This window comes from Leptonychotes weddellii, chromosome 11 (genome assembly GCF_054177405.1).
Source record: "Leptonychotes weddellii isolate Sample4059 chromosome 11, ASM5417740v2, whole genome shotgun sequence".
In the NCBI taxonomy this organism is placed as follows: Eukaryota; Metazoa; Chordata; class Mammalia; order Carnivora; family Phocidae; genus Leptonychotes; species Leptonychotes weddellii.
Window position 1 is genome coordinate 34268068 of NC_138379.1, and position 11291 is coordinate 34279358.

At 48.3% G+C, this 11291-nt stretch overlaps 1 protein-coding gene across 1 annotated transcript in view; it reads right to left on the reverse strand.

Moving 5' to 3' along the window:
• Window positions 1-8358, reverse strand: part of NAV2 (neuron navigator 2) — a 708473-nt gene extending 700115 nt beyond the window's left edge. The window contains exon 1 of the mRNA XM_081798468.1: window positions 7827-8358. Within this exon, the coding sequence (XP_081654594.1) occupies window positions 7827-7901 (75 nt within the window). The 5' untranslated portion in view covers window positions 7902-8358. The remainder of the gene's footprint in view (window positions 1-7826) is intronic.
• Window positions 8359-11291: the final 2933 nt, after the last annotated feature.

Here is an 11291-nt window from a genome sequence, read left to right on the forward strand (position 1 = left end):
GGCTAAAAGGATAAGTCCATTATCCAATGTCATAAGGTCTCAAGGTTGTGTTAGCAACAAATACCAAACAACCTGGGTGACATTGCCACCTTTTCCCTCCTGTTTAAAACCAGACTTTAGAAAGTTTAAGAAAGGAATGAATGTGAAACAATGTAGACCAACAGGAAAAAGTGAAGTTTAACGAGATCAGGTAAGTAAAAGGGCTTTCACAAATATGCCAACCCCCGGGACCCACAGAGGATACCAGCCAGAAAGCTGGCTATGTGAATCTTTCAAATAAATGGGAATGGCCACCTATGAGGTGCCTGCATTATCATTCAACTTCTAGCACCTAAAGTTCCAAAAAAATAACCTAACTTTTCCAGCACCTTTAAAATTGAGTCAAAAATAAATAAATAAATAAAGCCAAGTCTTTTTTCCCATTGAAAATCAAGCAAAAATAACAGAACATCAGCATTCGTTTCTGCTGATGGAAGAAGGTGGTTTTTTCTCCTGGAAAGGGACCCTAAATTGGAGGAGAAGAGCACAAGAGATCTTCACCCTCAGCTGGTGTGTGACCTTGGGCAGGTCACTTCGTCTGTTCATGCCTCGCTTCCCTCAGCCATCAAATGGGGATGGCATCACCTGCTGTGTTATGATGATGCAGATCACAGCACATCCAGGGTGCATTGGCGAGTCATGATGCAAAGTGCCACTGGGCTATTGGATATCAACCTACCAGACACAAAGGGGAGGCTCTAAACCTTGGGTCCGTGTCACCTAGGACAGGAGTCCACCAGGTCCAGTCGCCGGCCAAATTTGATTCCTTCAATTCTATCCCCTTATAAATGGTGCTCATTTTCCCCTTCTGTTTGTCTCAGCCCCGGAGTGGACGTTTATCACCGGGTGCCTGCCTCCATCACTCCTGTGGCCTCCTAACTGCTCTCTTTGATCCTGGGCTCTCTCACCTACACAGCCACCCTTACTCCTTTGGATCTGCCCCAGTTTATTCTAAAATCTTCCCAAGCACCACTTTCGCTCAGTCCCTGATCCTGAGGCCTGCAGTGCTTTCTCAATGCCTCCAGGATAAAATCCCAACTGTTCACATGGGTTGCCCCATCTCTCCATTCTGCTTCCTCATCCCTTACACTCACGCACTTGCTCACTAACCAAATATTTACAAAATACGCACCAGGCACCAGGCACCAGGCAGTGCGTTAGATACTAGAGAACAGATCTAATATCTGCCCTCAGGGAGCTTATGGTCAGGGTTGTTGTAGGCAAAATACCTTTCACCAACTCTCTCTCTCTCACTGCGCACCAGTGTATTTCTTTGCTAGGGCAACCATAACAAAATACCACTAACTGGGTAGCTTAAACAGAAATTTATTTTCTCCAAGTTCTGGAGGCTAGAAGTCCAAGATCAAGGTATCAGCAGGTTTAGCTCTTCCCGGAGCCTCTCTGCTTGGCTTGCAGACAGCTGCCTCTTTGCTATGTCCTCACATGGCCTTTCCTGTATGCACAGACATCGCTGGTGTCTCTTCCTCTTCTTATAAGGACACCAGTCATAGCCCTGCTCCAAACACAGTCACATTGGGGGTTAGGGCTTCACATATGAATTTGGGGCGGGGGTGGACAAAATTCAGTCCACCCGGGGAGCTGCTTATGGAGTCCTCCCTCTAGTCTGCTTCTCACGAGGCACTGTAGAGACAGAGCTCGAGTCCCTCCATCTGGAGGGAAGCCTCCCGTGACCTTGCCAAACCAGACACTTCCCTAATGTCACTGCACTGCTGGCTGAACTGAGTCCTCCAAGACGCTGAAAGAGCCAAGAGACTGGGGACAGTATCTAAGCTCATCATTATGACCCCAGGGCCCCATGCTGTGGCTGACAGGCATACAGTAAGTACTCAATAAATAATAAATAATACGTATGGGATGGATGGATGAATGAATGAATGAATGAATGAATGACTAGGACTGATCTTGTATCGTCTCACTTTCTTTCCATTGAAATGAAGGCAGGGCATTGGCCTGACCCCTTTCCTATCCCTTCTCCTCCTATACCCGAATAGGGCCTCAAAACTTACTGAATTGAGTTACATCTGGCTACAGTCTTTCTCCATCCTTCTTCAATGACCTGTGAAATGTGCTGTGGTAGGTCTGCAGTGTCCATCCTCCGAGCACTTGCTTACCACCGCCTCCATTCATGCCAGGAGGACGGGCAGGCCAACCAGGAGGGAGCGGTCAGAAGGCAGATCAACTTGTAACTGCTATTACCTCGGGCTCTGACAGTCTGGTGCAGGGGTGTGACATGTGAAGAAACGTCTGGGCCATGAAGAAAACATGGTGATCTATTACCCTGGCAGCAGTTGAGCACAAAGCATAGGAACATGAGGAGGATCCATTCTTCACAGAGGATGGGTGAGGCGCCTCGAGGGAGCGCCTTCCAGGGGGACACAATGTGTAAGCAAAGACTCAGGGGTAGGAGGAAATGTACCAGTTGCTCATGGAAGAGCAATCAGAGTTTGGCAAAGTCCCCACTTACTGATCACTTACTACATGCCAGGCACGGCGCTAAGCACCTTACAACCTAGGAGTAAATACCACTGGGGAACACAGCCCAGGGAGGTTACAGAACTTGTCCGGGTTTGAAGCTGAGGTCAACAAGACCCCAGTGAGTGTCAGGCTTTTATCCGTTATACCCCGGAAGCTGGGTGCAGCATACAGTGCTGGGAGCTGGGGACAGTGTCTTCTGAGGACACACTGGGGAAATCATTAACTAGGTGATAATAACTGGATTCTGGGAAGATTAATCTGGCCAGGAGGGGAGGACGGACCAAAGGAGAGGCGGAAACAAGAGAGCCAGCCAGGAGGCTGTGCCACCGACCAGGCAAGAATTCCTGAACTTGAAACTCGGCAGTGAGATCAGAGAGAGGAGAAAGCTACCACATACACGGCCACAGGGAGGAAAGTGCAGCTGATACCTGCATGGCAAAGTAGTGGGGGAGGGGGGAAGGGGGCGGACAGGGGCGGGGGACGCGGGAGCAGAAGGTCAAATGATTCTGAGCTGCAACCACAGGTGACAGGGAAGCTGGGGGTCCCGTGAATAAAAATGAAGAGGAGAAGCCGATAGGGCAATAGGATAATATATTCCCCTTTGCAGGGCAGGATTTGGCAATCCAGGGCAGTTCAGCCAACCTTGAAGATTTTAATTACACTAAGCCTGAGTTCACCCTCTCCAAAGTCATTTTTTTTTTTTTTTTTTTTTTTTTTTGCGAGAGAGAGAATGAGAGAGAGCACGAGAGGCAGGAGGGCCAGAGGGAGAAGCAGACTCCCTGCTGAGCAGGGAGCCCGATGTGGGACTCGATCCCGGGACTCCAGGATCATGACCTGAGCCAAAGGCAGTCGCTTAACCAACTGAGCCACCCAGGTGCCCCTCCAAAGTCATTTTTTAAAAACTGTCTCCAGGAGGCTTTCATGCTGAGAAGCTGACAGCCAGGAGAATTCACACTAAACCATCTTTGTCACCATTCAGTCATCAAGTATCTGAAAAACCCCTGAACAATTCTTACTCTACAGTGTTCATCCTCTGTGGGAAAGCTCCATCTGTGAAGGACAAACTTCTAAGGAGGAGTAGAGAAAAATCAATCAAAGAGTCATTCCCTTGACTGATCAATAGGTGTCTGTCAGGGAAATTTTACTTCTCCCATCTATGCTAGTTAAGTGGGTTCTTACAGCACTGAACAATACTTACCTCACTGAATTTCACTCTGTGGCAATTTGCAGCCCTGTGCCCCTCTAGGTTTTTCCTGACTTCAGCACAGAATTTAAATTTGACAAGTGCTGGGGATGCATGAGACCTACGGTCCATAAACGGTGCCAAGATAAGTCAGCCCAGGGGAAGTTCTGAATGGTACCCATCTGAATAGCAGGGTGAGAGTGGGTACCTTCACAACTAAAATCTGCCATCTGATCTTCCCATGGCCAGCTGCTGCTTCTCAGTGAGGTCTCCACTCAAAGACACTCCCTCAGAGAGGCATCCCCTACACTCAGCCAAATCGACCCTCGTGGGAGCAAGGAACTGTCTCCATCTCAATCCGAATGGTAACTACACAGGAGTATAAGAGGTATAAACATTCACCAAGCTGTAACCTTAAGAAGCATGCATTTTACCGGATGTAAGTCATAGCTCTCTCTGTCTCTCATTCTCTCTCTCAAATAAATAAATAAAATAAAAAAGGAAATTCCAAACGATTATAAACATGAAATGTGCCCCTCCCTCACCCATTACACCACTATGCCCTATTTGTTTCCTTTAGAGCATAAGCCATTGTCCACAAACAAATGATGTAGTTACTTGCCCGTGGCTTTCTGTTCAGAGAGGCACTCACTCCCCAACACAGTAGCCGCTAGTCACATGTGTTTATTTCAGCTTAAATAAACTAAATGAGATTTAAAATTAAGGTCCTCAGTCACACTAGCCACGTCTCAATTGCTCCATGGCCAGCTATGGCTGGAGGCCACTACTTTGTATAGTGCAGGAATAGAACACTTCCATCATTGCAGGAAGTTATATGGGACAGTGCTGGTCCAAAATGTAAGGTTCAGGTCAGAGGCCTGTCTAGTTTACGCTTAGCTCCTAGGATGGTGCTTGGCACATGGAAGGAACTTGCTATACTTGTTGAAAGGATGAATAAAGGAATTTTGTAATACCAAAAAAAAAAAAAATGCAGACCAAAACCAAAAACCTGGAAACATCCTAAAGTGCACCCCTAAGGGATTAATTAAATAAATTTTGGCACATTCTATATGGAACCCTATTCAGTCATTAAAAGGCATGGGGAAGAGGTGTATATAATGACTCAGACAGATATCTACACTATACTAAGTGAAAAGGCAAGTTTCTTAAAAATATATACAGTGCGATCCCATTTTTATTAAGAAACAAACCAAAACTGGCCAGGAGTGATATATACCAAACTGTTAATAGCAGTCAGTGCTGGGTAGAATTAGAAGAGGAATTTGCATTCTGTATTCTTCTGTAATGTTTGAATGTGTAATGAGTATGTATTACTTGAGGGTTTTTTTTTTTTTTTAAGATTTAAAACAAAATTACATGCAGCCCTCTAAGAACAAACAGAGGGGAAAAAATCCCACATTGCTAACTGTCCCAAGAATACACAGAACGTTTCTTAAATAATTACCAAGTGCCAAATTCCTTACCAGCTTTATTTCATTTAATCTTAACAACCCTGTAATTAAATACTAGCATCCTGTTAAAAATGTAGACTCTAAAGATCAGAGAGGTTAAGCAGCTTTTCCAGGGTTGCACAGCTAGCACACAACACAATTGGCATTTGAACCCAACTTTCTGGGTTCAACAGCTCATGGCACTCTTCACTGCAGAAAGCACAGGCAAAAGCGCCCCAAGGAGCCCAGAACTAGCCACTCCGACTCTACGAAACCCCAAACAAGAGCCAAGCTACAGTGAGTTGCATGAAACCAACCAAACCCTGGAGAAGTGGCTTTTGCTGCTCAGGACAGTAGGAAATACAGCAAAATTGAAGCTAGCCACTCTCCCTCTGCCTTGTCTCCCCAGCTCCCCACAAGTGTCCTCCATGCAGGAGCGTGCACACGCGCGCAAGCACACACACGCACACAGACTGACGGCAATGCCACAAGGATCTGGTGCCAACGAACGCTTGGTAACTTAAGCCTGCTGGTGGAGACTTCCCAGCTCCCCAGCAGATGCCTTGATTGTGCCTTTGTTGGATTTTCAGCCAATCCCCCCTGAAGAGGAGTGTTCAGCTCACCCGAGATATGTGAGCCAAAACACTGCAGAGTCGCCTTTCAGCTCCCTGGACAAGACATTCCAGGCTGCACGCCGCCGGGAGGCTGGTTTAGCTTCACACTTGACGCAAATGAGGTGTGTGTTTACCCACAAACACACACATGCTCATACCAACAGAAGCTGCTGCAGTGGCAGTATTTCTTGAAGCCCAGAAACTGTACTCGAGTAAAACTGTACTTGAGCAACACAGAACTGGATCACGATGCCTATCGGGAAAAACGATCTCATTTCTCCTACGCAAAGTTTTGACCACAGCCTGGAAAATTCAGTAGGAGATGAAATGTAATACTCTATTAAGCCTTATTTTGCCAGCACAAGTGAGAGCTCACTCAAGCATGGAGAGTCATTAAAATGGATCTTACATATATCATTATAAATTTAATAATCGCCATGACGGCTAGAGTTCAAGTTAAAATGAATGTCAGCTGAGCATGACCAATTGATGTTACCCCAGCTGCCGCAGAGCCTCACTTGGGGTTATATTCTACTTCCAGAGACTCCACAGTACATGTGGACCCAACACAGCCAGAGCCAAGAACAGATGGGAAATGCAGACATCTACACCTAGCCAAGGAGAGGCCGTCATAATTGCATATTATCTCGGTGTACCGGCCCAATTAACATTTTCTACAGTGTCAGAGGCCCCAAATGTTCCTCCACTAAGTGTCTGGATACCAAACTTGACTAACACTTAGTAAAATGCAGTCAATCCCAGGTCCTGTTCACAACAATTATCAATTTTCCTCCTCTCTCTCAGAAAGCTCCCGTAGAAATAGGAGCAGACGGACCTAGTAGGTTATACGCTGAGTAAGTCAAACAGCACAAAACAAATTTACTTATCTAGGCGCCTAAGAGAGTGGGCATTCTTCCTGCCTTATGGCAAGTGTAGTTTCAGGAGTGGAATTTTTTTCTTTAGGAATGGAGTCAGTCTCTATGTTTATAAAATGTAATTTGTTTCCATTTCTTTTTATCCTTCCAAAGTCAGAACAAAACCCCATACAAAAGCCTTTTCATTCACTCATGCTTGCGCGCGCGCGCACACACACACACACACACACACACACACACACACACACACACAGAGCCATTTAAATACAGGGAAAAGTTGTAAGGCTAGTCTTCACCTCCATGTGGGTTTCATACCAGGAAGAAATGATCTTTGAGACACAGAAGGAGAGGGAATACTCCACTCCATACTGAGAGAACACCAGAAGTTTTTCTACCATCTACAGCATTTCAGAGGAAATATCAGAAATTATTTTCAGATTAACACAGATTCTGGCTCTGCTTCAGCTAGGTTTAACCCTTGCCACACCCTGGTCCCAGCAAGTCCCCCGGGAGTGAGGAGACACAGCTTCCGCTTTCTTTCTAGACAGCCAGCCACTCAATGCTACTCCTGAATGTGTCCGGCTTTTAAAGACAAGTTGAACTTTAACTGGTAGACACAGGTCCTGGGTGACTGTAGCTTTCAGACCGATGACAGCAAATGACCTACACTCAACAGGCCTTTTTGAATGGCTGTGACATTCTCACAGATGGGGCCAAAGACTGGAGTAGGATATGTTTTTGATCCGTAAACACAAGAGCCAGCAGACCACAAGGAGAATAACTCAAACGGAACCACTGCTGTCCGGAGCACCATTTCCAGAAGGTGCTAAGACTGTGTGAATCCTAAAGGGGGCTTCAGTGCAAAGAAGCTCATATTTGACTCAGAAAACACAACACTTTTTGTTAACTCCCGGAGCTAAAGCTTACAAATCTTTGACTTTCTGGCTCCCAGGATTAAATGTTTCCTTCCTCTGTCCCCCTGCCCACGTCAAGCCCAGCACTAGGACCTGGCAAAGCGGGAGCCACCACCCCGCCTGCTTAACCAGAGAAAGACGCGAGCAAGCATAATGAGGACAACAATGTCCTGTCCTGACGACCACCTGGGTTCTCTGAATCCTGCTTAGCGATTCCAGCACCATGAGCCAAGCGACAGAGTTCTGCCACTTACCCTCTTTTGATCTTCCAGTCCATGGGTCACCAGCTTTCTCTTCTGCTGTTGGCTGGACTCGGAGACCGGTTCCATTTCCCAGGAATAAAATCCCTCTCTCCTTCAGCGATGCTTCCAAATCCACGGAGGAAGAAAATAAGCCAGGCAAAAGGGATGCATGCACGCCGCCAGACACGGCCCCCTCCAGCCGAGGAAATCCACGCTACCCCTTTCAAAGGTCTTCCCGACTTCTTAAAATCCACTCGGGGACCTCACTCGCCATCACTGCCTTAGCAATGAGGGCGGCTGCTGCCGGCATGGTGAGAGCTGGGAATTGGGGCTTTACTTCAGTTCCAAGACTGGCTTCCTGAGAGCCCAGAGGACAAATTTGGGCAGAGACGAGTCCATATCCTGGGGCACGTGCCACATTACTGCCCCTGAAATCCTTTCCCTCACTGTCTCCTTGGCACCGATAATTTATATGTCAATAACAATGTAAATGGGCATTTAATCCACCGCGCTGACAGCATCCACATCCCTCTCCGGCAGCCCCTGACTCCCATAAATCACCACAAACGCTGCGCGAGAAGCCGCCCCTCACAGGTCCTGCGGGTGTTCATCACAGAGGTTGCTCCCCTCCCAGGCTGCCGTCTTTCTTCAAGGAGTGAGACCCATACCTGAGGAGACAATGTTCAACAGTCAGATGTGTCTTTTGTGGAGAACTCAGGTGTGAGCTGTCTCGCCCACCAGCCGCAGCCCCAACCAAGCGGCAGCCAGCGATCTTCCTCCAAGCCCGTCAGTCCTCCCAGCACATCCATTGACAAGCAACCGGGGGGCCTCATGGGCTCCCCGCTCCTCCTGGTGAGGGGCACACGGAGAACCCTGTTCTCGAAATAAGCACACCAGAGCTGGACAGGGGCTATCTTTCAAACCCATGTGGGGTGCATCCTCCTCCTCCTCATCATCATCATCACAGGAAGAAGGCACCCCGGTATGATGAGACAGGGAAGCAATAGTCTGTGAAGCAAAAAGGCATCAACATCGCCCCCACCCCAATTACAGCGGCGGAGGCAGTGTGTGGCAGGCGAGACACCAGGGTCCGCTGGGGAGGGGAAAAAGAGCAGCCCGGATCAGCTGCGGGCTGAAAGGCAGGGTGTGCTACGGAGCTGCATTCCCTGCCTTGGAACCTGCAGGCAGAGCAGGCACCCAGTCACCTCCCGGCTGACGTCACAGCAGCTCGAAGGGACAGGGAGGGAGGAGAGAGGAGGGACCTCCCCACCCAGGAAAACATTTCACACAGGCTGTGCCCTTCCGTGGACGCGTCCGAGAGGTGGGGAATGCATTTGAGAATTCCCACCAAGAGGCACCAATACGTTAATTATGAATGCCTCTTCCCATACATAGAACCAGCAGTGCCAGGAAAGAAAGAAAAAAGGGGAAAAAGCCCTTCACTAAAAGGCACTAGCTTCTTGCCAGCGTTTCTAATCAACTCACTGGCCATTCTGCAATTCAGGCCGCGCCAGCCTCCGGGAGAGCTGTGGGCAGATCCGGCCACAGCAGGCACGAGACAGAAGCCCTCAGACCATCCCTTGCAGCTGTCCTGACCGGTGGCCACTTTGGAATGAGGCCGAAGCCACCCCCCATCACAAAGGGGCTTCCGCACCATGGCTCAATGCCAAAGCAGGTTAAAACGAGGACAAGAGACTCAGCCACAAAGGGCCTGTGAGGAGGAAGATGGGAAATGCTTCTCTTAGGGAGAGAAGTTGCAGAAAGGTTGAAGGCTTGTCCTAAACCACAGAAAACACTCAGTCAGAGCAGATTTTGGCACGCGAATTCCCAAGTCACAAATGTTCTGAATTTGGCAAGAATCGATGAGAGCAGAATGTCCAGAAGAGGGGCACCTCCTCTAGCCAAGGGCGCTGACATGCGAGGCAGCATGAAGGGTGCCTGGGTGGCTCAGTCGGTTAAGCGTCCGACTCTTGATTTCGCCTCAGGTCATGATCTCAGGGTCATGGGATGGAGCCCCATGATGGGCTCCATGCTCAATGCAATGTCTGCTAGTCCCTCTACCTATGCTCCTTCCCCGCTTGCACTCTCCTCTCTCTCTCTCTCTCCCCCCTCTCCAGTAAATAAATAAAAGCTTTAAAAGGGGGGGGGGTGCCTGAGTGGCTCAGTCGGTTAAGCATCTGCCTTCAGCTCAGGTCATGATCCCAGGGCCCTGGGATCAAGCCCCACATCACGCTCTCTGCTCAGCGGAGAGCCTGCTTCTCCCTCTGCCTGCCACTCTGCCTATCTATGCTCTCTCTCTCTGTCAAATAAATAAGTAAAATCTAAAAAAAAAAAAAAAAAAAGACAGCATGAGTGAAGCCCTCTGCTAGCCCAGGAAACAGCTGAGCTTCCAGAGCAGTAGGTACCATCTGGTTGCCCACCACCACCATTTCCAAAGTCCCTTCATGGGATCCCTGACAAAGGTGAAACCTCAGATCCATTTTTTTTATCATTCCAGATCCCAACACAAATAAACTCTGGCAAACTGGCTTCAAATAGTACCCTTTTCTGAATCTAAACTGAGACCTCACACTAGGAGGCTCAGACAGATCTAGGTCTGCATCTCTGCAGCTTAACTGATGGTGTGACCTTAAGCAAGTAACTTAACCTCTCTGAGCCTCAGTGTTCTCATCTGTAAAGTGGGGATAATGACAACACACAAGAGTGGAAAGATGGATCACCTACTGACACAGAGTAGGTGATGGAGCGTGAACGAATGCTAGCCAGGCCCTGTCTGCTGTTTTACACATTCATTCATTCATTCAACAAATCTCTCTCCAGGACTTTTTGTCAGCCATCTTGCTTTGGTTAGGGATTCTTAGCCCTGTGTTAGAGGTGAGAAAACTAAAGATAAGGAAAGTCAAGTAAGTTGCCTGAAGTCACACAGTCAGTAAACTGTAGGGCTGAAATTTGAACTCAGGTCTGACTTTCAGAGTCCTTGCTCATATCCGTGCCTCTCTGGCTGGATCACTGCTATGTGGCTTTTCACAAGCAGCCTGAATCCAGAGTCCACACTTTTTACAGCTCCTGGCACTCCTCATGAATAATAATAATAAAAGAAAAAAGGACAGGTGCCAAAGGGTCTCCTACTTGGAAGGGCCTTCTCCAGAGGGACTGCTTCATTCACAGCTCTGGTCTCCTTCCATATAGGAGAACAGCTCTGCACTCTGCACCGGGCTCTAGCTCTCTCCCGGGTGAGACCCTGTCACATCCCATCATGCCAGCCGGCGCACACGTCCCAAGTGCACATGGGGACAGACGTTCTCACAGCAGAAGTCCCTCCCCATCAGCAGGGAGTGAGAGGATGCTCAACACCTCTTGGGAGCCTTTTGTTTTTTTCTGGGAGCCAGTCTCCTCCCGTTTTGGGGTCCTTACTGTTCTGGTGCTGGGGATGGTGGTGGTGGAGGGGGGAGTATATAGGGAACTCAAGAAAGGGGA